Source organism: Suncus etruscus, chromosome 4 (genome assembly GCF_024139225.1).
Source record: "Suncus etruscus isolate mSunEtr1 chromosome 4, mSunEtr1.pri.cur, whole genome shotgun sequence".
In the NCBI taxonomy this organism is placed as follows: domain Eukaryota; kingdom Metazoa; phylum Chordata; class Mammalia; order Eulipotyphla; family Soricidae; genus Suncus; species Suncus etruscus.
Window position 1 is genome coordinate 18494653 of NC_064851.1, and position 22264 is coordinate 18516916.

Sequence of the window (22264 nt, forward strand, 5' to 3'; positions counted from 1 at the left end):
TGAACAAAACAGTCAATCCAACCACCAGCATCAGGAAGCCAGTCATTCAATCCCAATCGTAATAGTGGCCTGTGCTGATCAAGGTCTCTCTGTATGCTAGGCACTGCCAAGTCCTGTCTGTGCAGAATTCAGGTGACGTTTACAGCATCCTGAGGAGTAAGACTGATCATTTTCCTCATCCTACAGGTGAGAACCATCTGACAGAATTTGAGTGAGTTGCTCAAGATCACGCAGGTAAAAAGCAATGTATCAGGATTCAAACCACTGGATAGTCCCAGGGACATAAATCAGGGGAAAAAAACCTAACAAGAATCATTGTGGTGGGCCCGGAGAGATAGCACAGCGGCATTTGCCTTGCAAGCAGCCGATTCAGGACCAAAGGTGGTTGGTTCGAATCCCGGTGTCCCATATGGTCCCCCATGCCTGCCAGGAGCTATTTCTGAGCAGACAGCCAGGAGTAACCCCTGAGCACCGCTGGGTGTGGCCTAAAAACCAAAAAAAAAAAAAAAAAAAAAAGAATCATTGTGGTAAAGTAAACTGCAGAGCAAAGGGGCCCACTTATGTGTAGAACAGATGCATGGCCACTAGAGGCATGAGAACTTCACTAGCCTGTGAAAAGCTCTCTTGACATTTGCAGAGTGAGGATTTGATGTGGATTCTGAATGATCTATGTAAACTGACATATGGGGTGGTTGCTGTGTGAGGAAGAAGAGGGGTCCCAGCCCTCACCTACACTTGTCTCAATAATTCTTGGGAGGGCCTAAATGATAGCACAGCCAGTTTGGAATTTACCTGACACATGGTCAACCTAGTTTAATCCCTTGCATCTCATATGGTCCCCTAAGCCTCCTGAGCTCTGAGCCAGGAGTAACCTCTGAAAATATGCCAGGTGTGGCCCCAAACAAAATTAATAATAATAATAATAATAATAGGGCCGAAGAGATAGCAGGGAGGCAGTGTGTTTGCCTTGCATGTAGAAGGACGGTGGTTCGAATTCTGTCATCCCATATGGTCCCCCAAGCCTGCCAGGAGCGACTTCTAAGCATAGAGCCAGGAGTAACTCCTGAGCGCTGCTCAGTGTCACCCAAAAACCAATAATAATAATAATAATAATAATAATAATAAACAATAATATTTGTAGGAGTTCACATTCAATTGCATGGAGGGAATACCAAAGTCAGTGCCATTAGGAAGGGACAAGGGCCCTGAGATTTCCAAGCACAGAGTGCCTGGCAGTCATTAGGGAACTGCAAAGACCTACATGGACTTAATCCCTGAGGGGGGAACCTCTCACCTCTTACTTAATGTCTTGGCACCTCAATATCATATCTGCAAAATGAGGGCAACCCGGGATGCACTGTCCTTAGCATATATGCCCACCCTAGTGAGAAATGGGAATCCATGGGCTAGTGCACTGCCCCAGGTCAAGACAGGATCAGGTCCAGAGGAGGTTGAGGGAGTTCCTATGAAGGTCAACAGAGCTCCCATAAGGCCAGCCTGAGAAATAGATCCAATAAGAGACTGCACTCCATCTCCCCATCCTTCCAAGTTACAGGCTGAGGCACCCAAGAAAAGATCTGTGACCCTGGGGCACACAGCATGGCAGTACAGGAAGGGCATGGGAACAGAGGTAGGGGGTCCTCCCCATTGCTTCTTGGCCTCACTGCTCGGAGAAGGGATGGGCCCTGGAAGAAGAGGACAAGCCAACAAGGAAAATACAAGCCTTGTACGAGTTTATTCATGAGAAAACTCAGGTTCCAGGAGGGGGACGATCTATTGGGTTACAAGCTCCAGAAGCTCTTGTCAGAATGCTCAGGAGGATGGGAACACTCCAGGTGGGGGCCGGTGGGGCTACAGGGTGCTGTTCTTCACTGTCTGAGAGCCCTGCACCCCCAGGCTCCCCCCTCCGAGTGTTAAAGTGCAGCTGGGGGTAAGAAGACAGGCGGGGTGGGTTTCCTAGAGAGCCCCAGTAAACACTGGCCAGCTTGAGGCCCTGCAGCCTAGTGCCCTTTCTGGAACCAGGCTGAAGAGACCTTTCCTTCCCCTTCCTCAGATATTCAGAGCAAGATCCCCCACCCGGGAGGGCCATGCTGCTTTCCAAGGAGCCTTAAACTTGGGGGCGGGGGGGGGGGGCAGTGTGAAGCGCTCAGAGCTGAGAGAGAGAAAAACCCTCTTCTCCCTGGTTAGGCAAGTCTCTCCTGTGGGCCCAGGAAGGCTCTGCCTTCCTCCTGCTCCCCGACCACCCTCACCAAGCCAAAAAAAAAACAGAGGTGTAGAGCCAGGCCCCCAAAATCAAGAGCCATGAGTCAGCAGGGTCCTGCCCAGGCCTGACTCATGAGGGAGGGTCCCTTAGTGCCAAAGGGAGAAGCTGCCTTGGGACAGGCTGAGGCTGGAGGCCCATGGGCAGTCATGGGGGTTGAGTTCCCCTGCTTCTGCCAATGATCTCTGGGCCAGGGCCAGCCCTCCTCAGAACAGCTGCGGGGAGGCAGGCCCCAGCTCAGGGCCCAGCTCCAGCATCTGCCCCAGAGGCCCTGTCCCACCAGGGGATGCTGGGCATCAACCTTATTCCGCCATCTTGCTTGGCCTCAGCCCACCTCAGCAGTTTGGCCAATGTCCTACCAGTTCTTCAGGATGCATCTCTGGGAAGCAAAAAGGAAGAGAACTCCCCTCTCCAACAGAGACCCCCTAAAGACCTTGGCAAACTTCCCCTACTCTTGAATATATTAAATTGTGCTTCGTGGTGCCAACCCCTCCCTTTGAGTCTCCACGGCCACTGGGCAGCATTCCAAGGCCAGCCTGAATCCAAGTCCGTCTGGTGCCAAGGTGAGAGGGGGTGGTCTCTCCCCCACCCTCCTCCCAGAGGGCAGACCCACCATTCCACAGGGGACAAGAGGGGAGGAAGAGTTGGGGCCTCAGTCCTCAGCCCCCTCTTCCTCAGTGTGGGGGGCTCCAGGGGGATCCTCAGGTTCCGGGGTCTGCTCGCCCAGGTGAGGGTGGGGGTGGGGGTGAGAGTGAGGACCAGGCTGGGAAGCTGTCCCATCCTCGCCCTGCACGTAGACACTCAGCCCCTCAGAGCTCGGCTCCTTGCCACATGCCTGGCAGCTGCAGTGTAGGATCTTCTCCACAAGCTTATCCACACGGGGCACCTCTTCGTGGCCTGGGCACTCCAGGGTCACCTGGTAAAGTGGCAGGAAGGAAGTGGAGAGAAGTTCCTAAGGGTTTGGGGGCAGGCCTCCTCCAAGCCAAGAATCCCAGAGACGCCAGATCCGAGACCCTGTGATGCACCTGAGAGCTCATGGGGCCATGGGAGAGTAGGGGCCCTAAAGGAGCAACTGACGGGTCCCCTTATGTCTAGTCCTGCCACTTTTATCTTCACACACAAGCACACATACATTTACATGCACCCATACATACACCCCTTTCTGCTTTCCACTGCACAGGGGAAGAAGCCTGACTCCTCAATGAGAACCCCAGGACCTGGGTTATTCTCTCCAAAGACTGTGTGGTTGATTCTGCCAAAGATTTCCCCCTTTGCTGATCCCTCTGCTTGGAAGGGTTCACCCAGGCCATCTAACCATCTAACCCTGCTGCATCTAACCATCACCACCACCACCACTACCCCCTGGCATCTTTCTAGGGTCTGTGCCCTAGGGTCTGTGCTTAGACACATTTCCCTGAGCAAACCTAGCCCTCTGATGCCTGCCCCTGGCCCAACCCTTTCTTTCCCACCAGTGCTTAGGTTACCAAGAGCTCTCCAAAGTTCAGAGTTCAGGCCAAGGACATAGATTTTCCTCAAAATCATCTAAATACAGATGAAAAACTGCAAAGGGGCATATGCTCCAAGATAAAATGTCAGGGTTGAGGGGGGTTGGTCAGGGACCCCTAGGAGAAGGGCTTGGGCCTCTAGCAGGAGACAGTGCTGGAGCTCAAGGAAGTGAGGAGGAGGGGGGTGGGTGGTGTTCCCTCCCAAACTGGGAGATTAGTATGTGCAAAGGCCTTGCAGTGGAGGAAAGAAGAGGTGAGCTGGAGTCAGATCTGTACCAACAAAGAACCAAAAGCTGCTAGAAAGATGTCTGGGCTCTGCAGGTCTGAGGTCTCACATCTGGTCCCCTCCTCTAGCAACAATTCGAAAAGATCCTAGGTTTCAACATGTGCCTGACAGCAAATGGAGTTCCTGAAACATCTCTAATCCTGTCTGTGTTGGTGCCAGGCAAGTCTTTTCACTAGAATCAGCCTGGGCGGGGGCTCTGGGAAGGCAGAGGAGGCTGGGTAGGGATATGAAGGCAATACTCACAATCTCCCACATGGACTGTGCCGGCATGCAGGAGTCACAGTGCACCAGGGACTCTGTAGACTGTGGAAGGTGTGGGGACGCTGTAGCTAAAGCACTGTCCAAGACATGCCCTGTGGAAGGAGAGGTCGCTGGGCAGGGTGACCAGGGGTGGGCAGGCAGGAACACAGGCAGCCCAGTCCTCCCCCTCTCCGTCAGAATCCCACCTGTTCTGGATGGACTTGGCCTCACAGCCGTTGTGGCCCACGATCTGGGTGATGTTCTTGGCCTCGCACCAGGCACTCTTGTCCGGGAACAGCGCCAGCTTGTTGATGGGTGGTGGAGCCGCCAGCAGCATGGTGGGGAGGACTGCCCCCACCAGGACCCGAAGCATCGTGGCCTTCAGAGCCTGGAACTGAGCAGAGCCTGCCGGTAAATCCCTACATAGCCCCAGAGGCCAGGCACGAGGGGGTGATCATGTGAACAACATGGGGACTGCCTGCGTTCCAGTCCCAGGACCACACTTACAAGCCAAGAACAGCCTTGGCTAAGCATTTCATCATTATGAGCCTCCACAGTGGGAATTTTAGGCAGCTCAGTGGAAGCTGTAGGAGGCTTCAGCAGTGCCATCCCCAGCATTGCCACACGGGGTCCCCGGCACCACCACTAAATGTGGGTGTCGAGAATGTAGCAGCAGAAAGAAGAGGAGCAAAAGCTAACGGGACTGTTAATCACATGTGTATCAAATGGATATCATTATCATCAAATGAGGTCACCAGGGTTACATTGTGGTGCCAGGGATTAAACCCAGAGCCTTGTTCATGTCAGGTCAGACATGCATTCTAGCCCCTTGAGCTAGAGCCTCATTTCTGCCTGTGCCTCATCTGTTTTGTTTTTTGGGGGGCCTTTCATGACCATGCTCGAGGGCTACTTTCAGCTCTGTGATCAAATTCAGGCCTTCTGCATTCATAACATCTACTGAACTACCTCTCTCTAACTTTGTTTTCTTTTTTTTTTTTTATGATTTTTTGGGCCACACCCGGCGGTGCTCAGGGGTTACTCCTGGCTGTCTGCTCAGAAATAGCTCCTGGCAGGCACGGGGGATCATATGGGACACCAGGATTCGAACCAACCACCTTTGGTCCTGGATCGGCTGATTGCAAGGCAAACACCGCTGTGCTATCTCTCCGGGCCCAACTTTGTATTTTTTTTAGTGTGGCCTCACCTAGCAGTGCTTGGGGACTCTCCTTAGCATAGTACTCAAAAGCTTCCCGCATGCTATACTAAGTAAAGGGCATGAGGTGCCTGAATCAAACTGGGGATTCCCACATACTGAGCAGATTCACTTGTCTTTTGAGCTATCTCCCCAGTATCTTGTTCTGAAAAACAATGGTAGTGGCACTAGGGTTGGGATTCAGTAGTAGAAGGCATGTTTTAAGTGGTACATGCATTTCATCCATAGCACCAAAGAAGCAAAAGAAAGAATAAGAAGTATGTATAAGGGCCCGGAGAAATAGCACAGCGGCGTTTGCCTTGCAAGCAGCCCATCCAGGACCAAAGGTGGTTGGTTCCAATCCCGGTGTCCCATATGGTCCCCCGTGCCTGCCAGGAGCTATTTCTGAGCAGACAGCCAGGAGTAACCCCTGAGCATCGCCGGGTGTGGCCCAAAAACCAAAAAAAAAAAAAAAAAAAAAAGCATGTATAAGAAGGGACTGCTGTGATGACTAAACAAGAAGCTTCACTTCCAAGCACATGTTCAGCACAGACCAATATAATCCTTCTTTACTTAGATGTGAGTTTTCTAGGAAAACACACACCAAAATGTTCCCTCCTTGGGCCAGAGAGAGCAAGGAGCAATAGTACAGTGTATAAAGAGCTTGCCTCACATGAGATTAATCCAGATTCAATCCCTGGCATCCCATATGATTCCCAGAGATCCACCAGGAGTGATCCCTGAGCATAGAGCCAGGAGTAAGCCCTAAAGGCAGCTAGATGTTGACCCAAAACCAAATAAACAAAGATCTCCCCTTGAGGTGCTTTTCTCTCTGAATCCAGTCTTTCTGTCTGCCTCCTGGACACAGGGCCTGGACACAGAGTCTGAACACAGAATAGCTGAGTTCCACCACACACCACTCCGTTCTTCCTTCATCTCTTTACTTTGTTGTTGTAGTGACTATATTGCACAGAAGTCTGTCTGCATAATCTTGGGGTGTGTGTATGTGTGTGTGAGTGAGTGTGTGTGTGTGTGTGTGTGTGTGTGTGTGTGTGTGTGTGTGTGTGTGTGTGTGAAGGGACACACTTAATCTATGAGTAGCACATAGCCATAGAGACGAGACACACTGTGGCACCACCTGACAGCAGAACAAAGCCCTCTGGACCACGCTCGGTGCATGTGGGCAACAGAAAGCATAGAATGCAAAATCTCATGTTTACATTGCAGGTTTTTTTTTTTTTAATTGTTCCTGAGTTGTCGTTTATAAAGACTGGGTCACCCAATTCTTGTGCTACTTAGCTAGATTTGGGAGGAAATAAAAAACTAGACTAATCTGTATTCCTTTCCAGGACACCTCTGTAAGAACCTCAAGCCGGGAGTCTACGTAAATCTCATTAACTCTAGCTCCATCCTGACCCAGCAGTACACATTCCAAGCACGTTGGCACTCAGGCTGGCAAAATTGCCACTGCGGCAGGAGGGTGTCAGACACCAGACAATACCGCCATCTGCCAGGAGATGGCACTGCAGGGCAGAGTGAGGGTAGGAAAGGATGGCTCCAAGACTTGTTTTCCCTAGGTGTAAGAGAGGGAGGCTGGGAGAGTTCTGGAAAACTGGAGTACGTGTGCTGGGGGCTCCTCCAGGGACAAGCTATGAGGGAGGAAATGCTGGGCTGAGACAGACTCTGTGATCCCCAGCCCCTTCTCATATCTGACCCTCTCCCAGCCCAGCATGGAAGGGTGCTGTCCGTATCTTGTCTGAACCTGTGGCATGACCCCGTACCTTCATCTCTCTCGCAAGATAGCTCATATTTGGGACCCAACTTCAGCCGAGCCCAACACCATGGACTACCTTCCAACTGGCACCTGATGGATTCTTCAGAAGCTTGATTGTCCCTCCAGATTCAATTCCTGGCACCCCATATGATTCCCAGAGATCCACCAGGAATGATCCCTGAGCATAGAGCCAGGAGTAAGCCCTAAAGGCAGCTGGATGTTGAACCAAAACCAAATAAGTAAGGTGCCTTCTGCTGGCACCTTACTGAACCTTCTGAAGGACCTGGAGCTAGTTCCCTGCTTCCCCCCAAGAACCCAGGGAAGCCTGGGAAGTCTCTATCTTAACCTGATCCCACCATGATGCCTTGAGCTGATAAGAGGATGGAGGTTAGGAAGGTGAACGAGGCAGGAGCAGAGCTCAGGTTTCCTGGAAATTCGGGATAGGTTCATGTGGTGCTGACGATGCACAGTGAAAAAGAGGGGAACCAACAGAGGCTTGGGTCACAGGCCAGGCCCAGGGAGACTCCAGCCTGTTCACACACACACACACACACACACACACACACACACACACACACACACACACACACACATGTCCCAGGAGTACTGTGGGAAAGCAGAGAGGCCTCAGAGCCCAAGTGCATGCAGGGAGAGGGAGGTACCAGCCCCACTCCACCTGCATCTATAAGCAGAACAGAGCCACCACCACTTCCACCCTCACACCTACATCAGGCAGTCCCACTGCCCATCCTTACCCTGTATTGGAATCGTTGCTAGAAATCTGTGAGCTTGCTTGTTTACACCTTTTCTGTTTTTGCAAGCAGCAACAACTCAGCCTTTTCTTTCAGTTTTTAGGCCACAACCTTTGATGCTCAGAAGCTACTCCCAGCTCCATGCTCAGTGTTGTTCCTAGCAGTGCTCAAGGGGGTGCCATGTGGAACCAGAGATCAAACCCAGACCTCCTGCATAAAAAGCCTCTGCTCAATTCACTGGGCCACCTCTCCAGTCCATCAGCTCATTTTACTTTATTGAAAGGTAGTGTAATAGAGGCCACACTCAGGATTTATTCCTGGTTCTGTGCTCAGGAATCACTCCTGGCAGGACTTGGGGGGCCATATACAGGGCCAGACATCCAAACCAAGGTTGGCTGCACCTTTATTCCCGTTCTGTCTCCCCCAACTCATCTTTTTATTTATTTTACTTTTATTTATTTATTTAGGAGGGTTTTATTGGCCACACCCGGTGATGCTCAGAGGTTACTCCTGGCTCTGAGCTCAGACATCACTCCTGGCAGGCTTGGGGACCATATGGGATACTGGGGATCAAACCCGGGTCGGTCCCAAATCGGCTATATGCAAGGCAAATGCCCTACCCAGTGTGCTATTTGCTCTGGCCCCTAGCTCATCTTTTTTAAAAACGACAGTCACACCTTTCTTCCTGACATTCAAGAGCCTCATCCCTTCCTTCCACTCTAAAGGGCTCACAGCAAATCAAAGGGTTCCCAAACATGGGGATGTTTTGGGGAGAGACCAACAGACTAATCCCTCCTGTTTTGATAAGGGGTTGTCCCAAGGCCTCCCCCATAACAACCTCCCCAAGGTCACGTAATTCCCTGCAATAGGACAGGTGACATCTTGTGTCTTGGTGGAGAGTGTCGAGGAAGCAAGGTGGCTGGGTAATCTCTGACCGCTACCAGCTCAGGAGTCAGAGCTCAGACAGGAGAAAAACATACTTTGGGGAAGGGCAGTCAGAAGTTGGCTGGGGGAACAGAAATCTTCACTTTACTTTGAAAGTGATTTATTACAAGTGTGGGTTTGAGATGTGGCTTGTTGGGAGTGTACATGCCTAGGATGGGTGAGGCCTTGGGTTAAATCCTGGTACCACATCCCCGATTTCCCAGGCATCCTGGGAGTAGCTCCTGTAAAATAGCAACAATAATAATAAAGCAACTCTAAGGAGTGGCCCAAGGGTAGAGAGGATGGGATCATGGCTGGAGAACCTGGGCAGGTCTTCAGAGCTCTGAGGTCAGTGTGAACGCACAATCCAGCTCTGGTGCCACAGAGGAGCAGAGACCTGACAAAGCTTTCAGGATAAATTCGCTTCATCAATCCATACCATGGCCCACTGGCGCAGCTGCTGTTATTTCCCCACATCTTACAGGTGAAGAAACTAAGCATGAAAAGAAAGAGACTGAGAGGGGTTCACATGAGGAAACAGAAGAGAGAGTAGCCCCCAAGCTCTCCACAAACTAAAAGGTTCATAGAGAAAGCCAGTAGCAGGAGAGAGTGTGAGGGAATATCAGGGTTGGTCTGCAGTTGGTAAGAGGCCCAGAGGTTCCTGTCTCCTTCCCAGTAAGGCATACTACTCTTCCTGGCAGTGTTCTGGCATTCAGGCCCAGGGGACTGAAGTCTAAAGCGCTGCAGAGCAGACCCCTTTGAGATGCCTGTGAAACCATATGTCACCCTGAACTCAGAAAAGGGCTGACACTATCTTTTCTTTTCTCAGAGCTGTACTCAGGTTTCTGTGAGGCTTGGGTCCCTTCTTAACCATCCTCCTCAGAGGCCTGAGGCAAACACCTGATGCATTCTGAAAATGCACCAGCACCCCAGAAAAGAAACACTAGCCCACTCCAGATCTGTGGAAATGAAGGCACAGGCCAAGAACACTGCTACTCTATTTCCCAAAGTGGGGTCAGAGGAAACCAACTCTGGTAGCTTCCTCAAGAGCCTTAGGTCACCTCAAGGTCAAGGCTTCAGCAGTAAGATGCAGATCCCCTCCACTTTGCAGGACTCAGCATCTTCCTGACATGCTGACACTTAGATGCCCAGGTCCCTGCCCTGAATTTTGAGCAAATGGTTCTGAAGTGTCCCTAGCATTGGTACGTGCTCCTAAAAAATCCTAAGGTGCTGCCAGGCAGATGTGGCTCCCTAACTTCACAGGGCAGGATTTCCCATTAACAGTACCACTGATGGGTACTACCTTTTGGAGTTTGTTTCTCTTCAGGCTATACCCATGGTTGAAGGCTACCCTCTGCTTGATGCTTAAGGGACCATGTGATGCCAGGGTTAAATCTAGAGCTTCTACTGGCAAAGCCTGTGCTTCAACCCTCTCAATCATCTCCCAACACTTCTTGAAGGAATATTAATAATCAGGGTAGTGACAAGAGAGCTAGTACAGCAGATAAGGCATTTGCCTTGCACAGGGCTAACTCAAGTTAGATTACACACACACACACACACACACACACACACACACACACACACACACATGGAAAAAAAGCCACTGGTAGCTTAAGGCCAGGCACACCAGAGATTTGCATTCTCTGTCTCTGTCTCTGTCTCTTTCTTTGTCTTTCTTTATTCAAAGTCAGGGCAGCAAGCTTTTTTTTTTTTTTTTTTTGGTTTTTGGGCCACACCCATTTGATGCTCAGAGGTTACTCCTGGCTATGTGCTCAGAAATCGCCCCTGGCTTGGGGGGACCATATGGGACGCCGGGGGATCGAACCGCGGTCGGTCCGTTCCATGGTAGAGCTTACAAGGCAGACACCTTATCTCTAGCGCCACCTTCCCGGCCCCAAGGGGCAGCAAGCTTTTAACCTCCTGGTACTTTCAATTCTTGTTTCCCTCAGTTCTAAAAACCTTCCTACTGACAGCCTCAGCTGAGGATGGAAGTTCTTCCTGGGGACTCAGAGCTGGGAGAGCATGACAAAATGCCTGGCATTTGGGGATGCCTTCCAAGCTTACCATAGCTGAGGAAATAGCTCAGTGGCTGGAGCTCATGCTTTGCACAGCCTGGCTTGGATCTCCTCTATCTCAGAGTCCCTGAATAACCCCAGGAGATACCTTCTAGCACCAAAAATAGCCAGAAATAACCCTTGAGCACTGCTAGATGTGGCGCAAACCCTCATTTAAAAAAAAATGCTGGACAGAGGTTGGGTAGAGTGTGCCTTGCAGAAGGCTGACCTAGGTTTGATCTCCAGCATCTCATATGATCCCCTGAGGCTCACCAGAAGTGATTCTTAAGGCCAGGGGCAGGAGCAACCCCTGAACATTGCTGGGTGTGGCTCCAAAACAAAACAAAAAAAGAAAAACCTATCATATTGGATGCTCCCAACTCCAATCTCTCCCTCTTTTCCTGCTCCCCCTGAAACACATACACACACGCGCACACACACACACACACACACACACACACACACACACACACACACACGGCTGGGTCTCCTCTCTTCGCTATAGTACTTCCAGGTCATATCTAGTTGGAGGTCAGAGAAATGGCACCACAGTGAGTGTTGGGCCACTGGACCACCTCCCAACACACACATACCTGATCCTAGCTGTCACTTTGACCTCTCATTGCCCCATTTCCTCATCTGCAAAGTGAGGAGAGAACATGGCCCTCTCCCTGGGAACTGTGAGAATCAGCATGGAGAGCCTCCCACCGGAGGAGGTGGCTACGCAGAGATGTCGCCATCCTTGGCAGTGGTCACCCTGAGCCACTCATCCTCCCTGACCCGCCCCACGCCCTTCTCCTCCCACAGACACCCCCCAGCCCGCCCGCCCACTGCAGCCCGCCCAGCCTGCCTCCCTTCCTGGGTGGGTCATGAGAGTCTCAATCTGGAGGTGCCTCTGTCCCCAAGATTCAGAGGAAACAAGCAAAGAAGTCTTGATGGCTGAGGAGTGCTGCGCCCCACGCAGGCCTGCCATGAAGGAAGCGTTCTCTAGTCCTGGGCCACTGAACAAAGGGGCCAAGGCCTGGACAGACCAGCCCTGCTCGAACTGACTCCCAAAACCCAGCTGCCATGCAGGGGCTGGCGCCTGCCCCAGTCCTCAGCTTGGGGGTGCGCCAGGGTGGGGTAATGGCTGCCCATTTTGGAACGAGTGCAGGCAGGCACTTCCTGCCAGAATGACTGAAGAGGTGGCTCTTCGAGAGGACTGCAAGCCCTCCAGGCAGGGTCAGACCCCAGCCCCTTCAGCTCTGCGGGTGTTGCCAGGCTCAGGACAAGTTCAGGTCCAAGTTCCTGAGTGGATTCCTGCTGTGCCCGGAAGCAGCTGGTCTCAGGCCACCTGCCACACCTCCATGAGCGTTATACTGGCCCCTGGAGAAAGGGGTGCAGGGTGTGGGAAAGGCATGTGAACAGAGTCCCTTGAGGGGATGTGGCTCAGCTGTTTCCATCTTTTGACCCCAGATCACAGCAGAGTGGCTTCCTCTGAACAAGCCCCCCCCCCAAATAAAAAAAAAACAAAATCCTAACTGTCCAAAGAGACTCTTATTCACAATGCCCACGGCAAACTTCTGCTGTTCTTGTGCCTTTGGTAAGTGGAACTGAGATCGGTTGAGAAGCATGGGCTTCCAGGAAGAGACCCCATTGCATTCAAGAATAAACTCCTTGGGTGAGACCTGTAGAATAGTGAGTAGGGCAATTGCCATTCATAGGGGCAATTTGGGTTTGATCCCTGGACCTCAGAGGGTCCCCTGAGCACTGCTGGGAATAATTTCTGAGTTCAGAGTCAGGAGAAACCTGAGTACCACCAGGTGTGACCCCCCCAAAAACAAAACAAATACAAACACAAAGAATGAACCCCATCTGGCTTGAGGGGTGCCTCCACAAAGAGCCTTTTTCTGGAAGCAAGCTGCATCGTGCATTGATGGCAGACATCAAGCGTGTCTGGTTCTGTCATACAATTACCTTCTCATCATGTGACACACTCTCCCTCTCCTGATGCCCCAGACCCTTACCCCATTCCCAGAACCCCCAATCTTCCCATTTAGGGCAGACTTTACAACCATGTGAATGCTCCATACGCAGGCAATTAAATATGTTCTTTTTTTTCCTCCTAGTAATCTGTCTGATGTTCATTTGTTTGCTGGACCAGCCTGAGAAGAAACCAGAGGGGTGGGGAGGGGGTGTCCCCCAATGCCCTGACACCTCCTTCCCATCAGTGCTGAACAGCACGAAGCAACTGGCCAGCGGGCAGTCACGCAAGGCTCAGCTGGAGTCAGAGGCCAGCCTGTCCCTCTCCACCTCCTGTCGCCCTCCTGCCCCCCGACCCCAAACTGTCTCCCAGACAGATCTCAGCTGCAGAGGAGCTCACAAGCCACCACATCTGCTCGGCAGAAGTCCCCCGGCAGACCTCGCCAGCGTCCCTCGGCCCCCTCCCTTGGTGTGTGTGTGTGTGTGTGTGTGTGTGTGTGTGTGTGTCCGGGGATGGGGGGGTAAGGAACTGAACTCCATCTGATATTCTGCTTTAAAGGACTGAGAATATATCCCAGGATAACGGGAGCCCAGATCTTCCCCACCACTCCTTTTACCCTCTCAACAAGCTAAGTGCGCTTGTCTGTGTGAGAAAGTGTGTGTGTGTGTGTGTGTGTGTGTGTGTGTGTGTGTTTGTGTGGGTGGGGGGGGACATGGCAGTTTGCAAGAGTCGGGGAGTAGATTGGGGTCACCAAGGAAATGCTCCAACCCAGGCCTTTTCTTTTGGCTTCCCACTAACGACAACCACACCCAAGCTACCCCAGTATCTATGGGGGGATTTTCAGGCAGCAGGGGTGGGTGGGCTCAGACAGTAACAAAGGGCCAGGGACAGACTGACAAATTGCTTCTCCACCCCCAACTTCTCCCAGCGCAGAGCCTTTCTTTGGCCTTAGGCCCTGCCCTCTGTTTTTCCTGGGGTTCCCTTAGTTACTGGACTGGTATCCTCAGAAAGCCTGAAAATGTGCCCTTTTTTCCTGGTGCCTTGGGCTGCTGTAAGGAACCGGGCTGACCCTAGCAATGGGGCAGATCAGAGGCAGGCAGGTGTCCGGCCTCAGGGCCCCAGCAGTGCAGGCCGCCTCCTGGCAGGGGTGGAATTCTTAAGGAAAGCTGAGCCCCGGGAAAAGGCTGGTGCAACCCCACTCCCAGCCCCAGTCCGGCTCAATTCCAGGGCGGAGAATGACCCAGGCCAGGCCCTGGGGGGCAGCCGGAAAATCAGGGAAAGGATTCACTTCTTTAACCGGGTCCATGAAGTTACTCATGAACCCCATAATTATGAATGTGTGGGGTCTGACCTGGAGGATAGGGGACCCCGGAGATAAGCAAGCAGAGGCAGTCAATCAGTCCCTCTGAGGAGGAGTAAAACGAGAGGCAGAGAAGACAGGCAGAAAGGGGCAGAAAAAGAAAGTGGCGGAATTCAGGGAGTGCAGAGACAGAGCTACAGACTGGAAAGGGCAGAGCCAGGCGCAAGAAAGGGGCTGCAGTGGGCGACTAGGGGGGCCTTGGATGAGCAGAGGGGACGCGCGGAGCTGCCTACACTTGGCAGGGCGGGCCCCCCCTTTGGTCTCCCCAAGCCTCCCCACCGGCTCTCACTCCTCCGCATCTCCCTCTCGGTCTCCGCAGCCTTAGAAATTCTTCCCGAGGCGGGGAAGCCTTGGGTTCGGGGACAGGCGCGGGGCACAGTGGCGCGCCCGCATTTTCAGCCTAGGCGCACGGTCGCCTCCCTTCTGCCCCCTTCTGCACCCTTGGATCCCCTTATCACTCCCCTGCGCTCCGGAGGTACCTAGGGACCCTCGGGAGCTTCCCGAGCCGGACAGAAGCGCTCGCAGCCGGGGCAATCTGGAGGCACCGCGCGCCGGCCCGGGTAGACACTTACCGCGCGCGCGGCAGGGAGCGCGGGGCGCCCGGCAGTGGGCACGGGGTGGCCGCTGGGACCGCGGCGGTTGGCCAGGCCCTGCGCCCCCGGGAAGAGGCTTTCGGGGAGGCGGCGGGCGACGCGGTGGGGCGGCCCCGCGAGGCTCGAGGGTTCGGCTGGGCTGCGCTCGCGCCGTCTGCGGGCCCCGGGCGGGCGCGCGGTGCGGGGGAGCGGAGCGGAGCGGCGAGCCGGGGCGGCTCCGACGTCAGGGGTGTCTCCGCTCCAAATAGGGAACGGGGCGGGCGCAGCGCAGGCAGAGAGGGGAGGGAGGGAGGACTCGGAGCAGAAAGAGCGTTGGGGCGCGCAGGGCCGCTCCCCGCGGGCGCGCAGAGGAGGGGGCGCCCCGGACGCCAAGGGGTACCCGCGCCCCTCTCCGATCTCCCCCGACAGCCTGAGCGAGCCAGGGAGCCCCGGACACCACGTCCTGCTGAATGTCAGCGCTCTCAGTCGGGTGTCTGCGCGGCCACTTCCTCGCACCCAACTTTTTCCCGAGTTTGGGGGCCCGTGCCAGATCCCACCCGGGATAGAAAGAAGATGGGGAAGATGATGGAGAAGATGAGATGTTTCTTTGGCCGAGGTGTGTGAGCACTGTCGCCTGACTTCTGCGCGCAAAGGCCGGGTACCCACCCACCCAGGATAGGGAGAAGATGGGGAAGATGTGGAGAAGATGATGGGGAAAATGATGGGGAAGAGATGGAGGTGTTTCTTTAGCCGGAGAGATGTGAGCACAGTCGCCTTCTGCGCGCACAGTCCGGGTATCCAAATGGTCCCCATCCCGCAGTTCTGGAGTGTCCGCAAAGTAGGCGCTAAGGATGCTCTGTCACTCCACCCCGCTCCTGCGTTAGGCTTCAGCACCCCCCCCCCCCCCAAGGACCAGAGAGAGAGGCACAGGAAGAGAGGACATAGGGATTCACCAGTTGCTCCTAGCCGATCCAGATTCCTTCCATCCTGGGCACCCCTGGACTTTCCCGGAGCAAAGCCAAACAAAAACACAGAAGGATCTGAACGCCCCCCAAGAAGGAACTTGAATTGGAACCCCCAGGAAATCGACCTGTCGCTTCTGTGGCATCTTCGGAAACCTTGAATTCCACCCTCCCTCCAGCTGCTTTAGGCTTCACCAGGGGAGTGAAATGGAGGAAAGGAGGGGGTGGAACACCAGTGTGCCTAATTTGACTTGCCATCATGCCATCTCGGTTGTGTACCCATTAGAGTAAGGAAAACACTTCCTTTCCTAAGGTAAGTAGCCCAGGGTGGGACAGGATTTTGCTTTCTATTTCTAGTAAACCTAGTCCTACTCTATTGATGGCAGCCTGTTCCTGAGCACCTTGGGAGGGCTCCAGGCTGGGACCTTCCCCAGTGCCCCTGAGCTTATCTATGTTCTCCAAACCTGGCAGCACCATCTTCCTGCTCCCTTATGCTATTCCCTGCAATTCCTGCTCACATCTGCTGGGGAAGGAATTCTTCCTGCCAGTTTGGAAGGTTTTTCCCAAGCCCCTCAGTAGCTTAAGCAAGCACCATTGTGTCCCCTGTGGTCTGGGCACCTGTCCGCACCTCTGTCCACTGCATTTTTCTCGGTAGATCCATTAGACTGTGGGTTTCTTGAGGGCAGGGATCTCCTGTTCATTGGAGGTGAACAAATAGCAAATACTCAAGATGCATTAGACGAAGGCTATAATATCTTCTGCTGAATGAAGTCATTATACTCTCCCATGGATGTGTTTCTCAGAGGATAACTATAACAATAATCACAGTGGCTCACATCTGTTGAGCAACTCATGAAAAGCCCAGTCCTATTCCAAGTACTTTTTTTTTTTTTTGCCTACACAATAAATCTATGAGATAAATGGTGTTGTGATTCTCATTTTGTAAGCGAGAAAACTAAAATCTGTTTCAAGTTCTAGCTGTCCAAAGTCACAGAGTATGGCCAGAGTTGTATGTGGTCCTGCCAGGGTTCTATCCTTGGCACATTAAGGAATGATCCCTGAGCAGAGTAGGGAGTAAGCCCTGAGCACTATTGGATGTGCTCCCCTTTGGAAGAAAGGAAGGAAGGAAGGAAGGAAGGAAGGAAGGAAGGAAGGAGGGAGGAGGGAGGGAGGGAGGGAGGGAGGGAGGGAGGGAGGGAGGGAGGGGAGAGAGAGTCGAAGCAATAGCACAGCAGGTAGGGCTTTGCACACAGTGGACCCAGACTCGATCCCTGGCATGTCATATGGTCCCCCAAACCTGCCAGGATGAAGAAAAGAAAGAAGAAGAAAGAAAGAAAGAAAGAAAGAAAGAAAGAAAGAAAGAAGAAGAAAGAGAGAAGAGAGAGAGAGAGAGAGAGAGAGAGAAGAAAGAAAGAAAGAAAAGAAAGAAAAAGAAAGAAAGAAAGAAAAGAAAGAAAGAAAGAAAGAAAGAAGAAAGAAAAAGAAAGAAAGAAAGAAAAGAAAGAAAGAAAGAAAGAAAGAAAGAAAGAAAGAAAGAAAGAAAGAGAGGGCCCGGAGAGATAGCACAGCGGCGTTTGCCCTGCAAACAGCAGATCCAGGACCAAAGGTGGTTGGTTCGAATCCCGGTGTCCCATATGGTCCCCCGTGCCTGCCAGGAGCTATTTCTGAGCAGACAGCCAGGAGTAACCCCTGAGCAACGTCGGGTGTGGCCCAAAAAACCAAAAAAAAAAAAAAAAAAAAAAAAAGAATAAATGTTTTGGGGCCGGGTGGTGGCGCTAAAGGTAAGGTGCCTGCCTTGCCTGCGCTAGCCTTGGACGGACCGCGGTTCGATCCCCCGGTGTCCCATATGGTCCCCCAAGCCAGGAGCAACTTCTGAGCACATAGCCAGGAGTAACCCCTGAGCGTTACCGGGTGTGGCCCAAAAACCAAAAAAAAAAAAAAAAAAAAAGAATAAATGTTTTACCAAAAAGTAAATATTTACCATGAATTTTATTCATCAGTGTGAACCTAGCTGGGGTAGAGTGAATGTCTACTTTTACCCAGCAGTGCTAGGACCAGATAGTATTGGGGATCAAGCTAGAGTTGGCAAATGCCTTATCATCTCTACTATCTTTCCTAGATATCTATATTTTATAAGAGCTTCTCAGCTTGCAGGAAGTTAGCTGGGAGTATAAAAATGGTCAGAGCAGAGAGATAGTCAAAGAGCCCCCCCATCTACAACTCACTCAGACGCAAGGTTCTAGAACAAACCCAAGTATTTAATTAAGAACATGGGGTTTGGAGCTCAAGTATATGGCTCAGTGGCAAAGTGCATGCATGAAACCTGGGTTTGATCCCTAGGACTGACAAAACACAAACAAAAACATGGAGTCTGGGGTATGAGTCATCGGCCACCTGGTAAAAGACTAATCTTTACAGGAGGGTGACCCTGTGCAGGAAGGGGATCTGGAAGGCAACTTGTTGCTTGCTGACAGAACAGCAGCTACCGCTCTGAGCTGGGAATACTTTAGCATGCTTCTTCCTTATTCCTACTCAAAACACCCATCATTCTTTCAATTTTGTGGGAGAAACACCCGATGCATTGTTTCATGGTCTGTCCAAGATCACCCTGTGAGTGACTAACAAAGCCTAGACTTGAATCAGGACCCTTAAAGCCAGAGCACTCTTTTGACCACACTCTTGATCCACACTCTACACACCTTTGTGTCCATTTGCAGTGGAGATTGCATACACTTCAGGGGAACCTAGGCAGGAGTCCCAATAGGAAAGGCAGAACCTGCCAGGGTTGGACTCACAGAGATGCACCTGGTTGGCAGGCAGTGGTGTGCCAGTTGCACCAACAGGCCTGGCTGGCACAGGGCATGGGCCAGAAGCCCAGAGACTGCTGGCCCCAATGCCAGCCTCCTGGGGCCGAAGGTATTGTGGGGCCCAGAGCTAGGGTAGAAGGCTGAAAGCCTCCCCTTCCCCAGCCTCATTAGCAAAACATCTGGGCTCAGAAAAAATGACCTGACCTGGAATGTGACGGGGTGTGGGGAACTGCTCTCCACCCCCCAAGTCCCCTAGTCCACGGAATGTTGAGCTCACCTCCCGCAGGGCACGGTTCAGGCCAGCTGTTTCCTCTAATCCCCTCAGCCCCCCTGGCCACGACAGGGGTCCAAACCTCTGCTCTCCAAAAAGCAAAAGGGCTTCCTTCCACTGCCATCCATTGAATCAGAGGGTTGGTGTGGGCCAGGCCACCAGCCCTCTTCCGCTGGGAGGTCAGACCCAGGAGTGTCCCCTTTTCTCCAAGTTTGGAGTGGAAGCACTGTGCGGATTCATCACAGAAAGTTCCTGCTATCTTTGTTGTTTGTTTGTTGTTTGTTTGTTTTTGTTTTGTTTTGTTTCTTTTGGGTCCACACCGGTGATGCTCAGGGGTTACTCCTGGCTATGCGCCTCAGAAGTCGCTCCTGGCTTGGGGGACCATATGGGACGCCGGGGGATCCGTCCTAGGCTTAGCGCAGGCAAGGCAGGCACCCTTACCTCCTAGCGCCACCGCCCCAGCCCCAAGCTCTCTGCTATCCTTTCGCTCTATCACATAACTCTCTGACTTTCAGCAAGTTTGTTTTCTGTGCCTCAGTTTCCTTGTCTGTAAAATTCACGCTGGATAAGGCTTGGTCGGGGACCCATTCATTTATTTAACCAGAATACTTATACTACTATGTACCAGAGAAGGACATCACAATGAACTAGAGCAGGCTGGGACATTTCCCAGTGCTCATGAAGCCTAAGTTTGTATGGGACGGGTATGTGGGCTTGTTGTGAAGAGCACTTCTCTTGCGTAGTGTGAAGCCCAGGTTCAATCTCCAGGCACCATCAAGGAAAAGAAAGCATTAAATAAAAAAAAAAAGAAAGAAAGAAAGAAAGAAAAGAAAGGAAGGAAGGAAGGAAGGAAGGAGGAAGAAGGAAGGAAGGAAGGAAGGAAGGAAGGAAGGAAGGAAGGAAGGAAGGAAGGAAGGAAGGAAGGAAGAAGGAAGGAAGGAAGGAAGGAAGGAAGGAAGGAAGGAAGGAAGGAAGGAAGGAATGAAGGAGGAAGGAAGGAAGGAAGGAAGGGAAGGAAGGAAGGATAGAAGAAAGAAAGAAGAACAAGAAAAAGAAAGAAAGAACGAAAGAAGAAAGAAAAGAACGAATAAGAAAGAAAGAAAGAAAGAAAGAAAGAAAAGAAAGAAAGAAAGAAAGAAAGAAAGAAGAAAAGAAAGAAAGAAGAAAGAAATAGAAAGAAAGAAAGAAAAAAGAAAAGCTACTCTGGAGCAAGGAAGATACTCAAAGAGTTGAGCATATGCTTTATTGTGCAGAAAGATTGGGTATTGACCCCTGCACTCTGTATGGTTCTCCCAGCACCACAGCTGGGGGTAGGCCCTGAGCACTGCCAGGTGTGACCCCCCCAAATCAAAATGAACAAACAACAACAGTAGAAGCTGCTTTTACAGGGGTGTAGCTCAGTGGTAGAGCATATGTCTTACATAGGTGAGGCTCTGATCCCAGCATCCAATCAAAACCAAACTGAGGAAGCAAAATGTGTTAAGCTCTCTTAAAGGGAGGCAAAGCATGCACAGACCCGCAGATGTAGAAGTGTATTCACAAAGGAACTGAGTAAGCCAGAGTGGGCGAATTGATGAGAGAAGAGTCCCAAAGATGGCTGTCTTGAGTGATATCGAGTCAGGTTAGGTTGAGACGAAGCCAGGACTCAAGGTTGCCCAGGAGCTCAAGCCCAGTTTCTTGGAGATAGTACCTGTTCCAGAAAATGAAAGCTATTTAGAGAGGGCACGTTAGCAGAGGAAGGCAGGGGGTCTGTATGTCTGCATCAAAACTCAGGCATAAACTCATAGGTTTCCTTCTCTAACTAAGGAAGCCTCAGTCTCCTTGTCTGTGAAATAGAAATTTTATTTTAGGACCGGAGATGATAGCATGGAGACTAAGGCATTTGCCTGGCATGCAGAAGGGACGGTGGGTTCCAAGTCCCAGCATCCCCATATGGTCCCCCCCGAGCCTGCCAGGAGCAATTCCTGAGTGTAGAGTCCAGGAGTAACCCCTGAGTGCTGCCAGGTGTGGACCCACCCCCCCAAAAAAAAAAAAAACCCAACAAAACAGGGCCCGGAGAGATGGCACAGTGGCGTTTGCCTTGCAAGCAGCCGATCCAGGACCAAAGGTGGTTGGTTCGAATCCCGGTGTCCCATATGGTCCCCCGTGCCTGCCAGGAGCTATTTCTGAGCAGACAGCCAGGAGTAACCCCCTGAGCACCGCTGGGTGTGGCCCAAAAACAAACAACAAACAAAAAAAACAAAAAACAAAAAAACAAAAAAAAACCCAACCAAAAACAAAACAAAAAAAGAAAACAAAAATAAAACAAAAAAATTTTTAATTTTATTGTACAGGGACTGTTTTACTGCTGGAGAACCATGCAATGCCAGGGACTGAAACAGGGCTCCTTATACGCAAAGCAAGCATTCAGCAAGCACTGAGCCCTAAAATAGAATCGTGAATAGTAGCCAGAGTTAGCCAGCTGTGAAGATTCACGGAGACACCTATGTGACACAGAGTGAAGCTCTCAGCTGTCTGGAAGTACAGTGCCGTGCTCCTCTTCTTTCCCATAGAGGACTAAGATTGGCCTGAGTTCATGCAGCGAGTGAGTAGCAGGTCCAGTAAGGGCATCACTGGGTCTGACTCTCGGGCCACACCCTAGGTTGTGTCATTTCCCTTTCTCCCTTGCCTACTGGGCTTAGGAAGCCTCTGGGCCCCTTCTCAGGGTCAAAGAGCAAAGAAGGGGCCAATGCCATGGTTCTATCTTGAGAGGTCTTGAGGGTATAGGAGGAAGGTCCTGTCCTTGGGGGAAGGTCCTTGGCTCTTGGAAAATTTTATGTGCCCTTATGTAGCAAGATGGGAAAACAAGAACTGAGAAGCAGGACCAAGGCTAGGAATGGGGAATAAGGTGAAGGTCAGAGAAGAAAACTAAATTTTGATTGATTGAGAGTGGAAATGTAAACACCAGTTGGCCTATATCCAACAGCATCCTTCAGGGAGGCCATCTCTTAGAAAGGCTTGATGGAAAAGGAAGGATATGAAAATGAGAGATGAGAAGCCAAAATCAGGCAAGACTGGTCAGTAGAGAAAGTAGTTCCCACACAGGACCTGAAAAGAAAGACTTGTCTTCATCATATCTGTGCTCCCTGGGTTGGGGAGATAGTTCAACAAGAGTCCAAGAGGTGGTTACCACAGGGCACTGCATATGGCCCTGAAGCACCACCAAGGGTGATCCCCAAACACCACCAGGTGTTACTCCATAACAAAGTCAGAAATAGCCCCTGAGTACCACCAAGTGTGTCCCAAATTCCTCCAAAGCAAAGCCCTTGAGGAGTGGGTCCAGGGCTAGCAAGGACAGAC

General features: G+C 51.7%; 2 protein-coding genes across 2 annotated transcripts in view; both read right to left on the minus strand.

The window, feature by feature from the left end:
- HTR6 (5-hydroxytryptamine receptor 6) overlaps positions 1-22264 on the minus strand; it is a 742605-nt gene that overhangs the window by 21094 nt on the left and 699247 nt on the right. The window lies entirely within an intron of this gene.
- On the minus strand, positions 1717-14963 carry NBL1 (NBL1, DAN family BMP antagonist). The gene is given in 5 exon segments (XM_049772126.1): positions 1717-3176; positions 4295-4364; positions 4366-4404; positions 4498-4685; positions 14886-14963. Coding segments are annotated over 4 exon segments (540 nt in total). The 5' UTR covers positions 4665-4685; positions 14886-14963; the 3' UTR covers positions 1717-2912.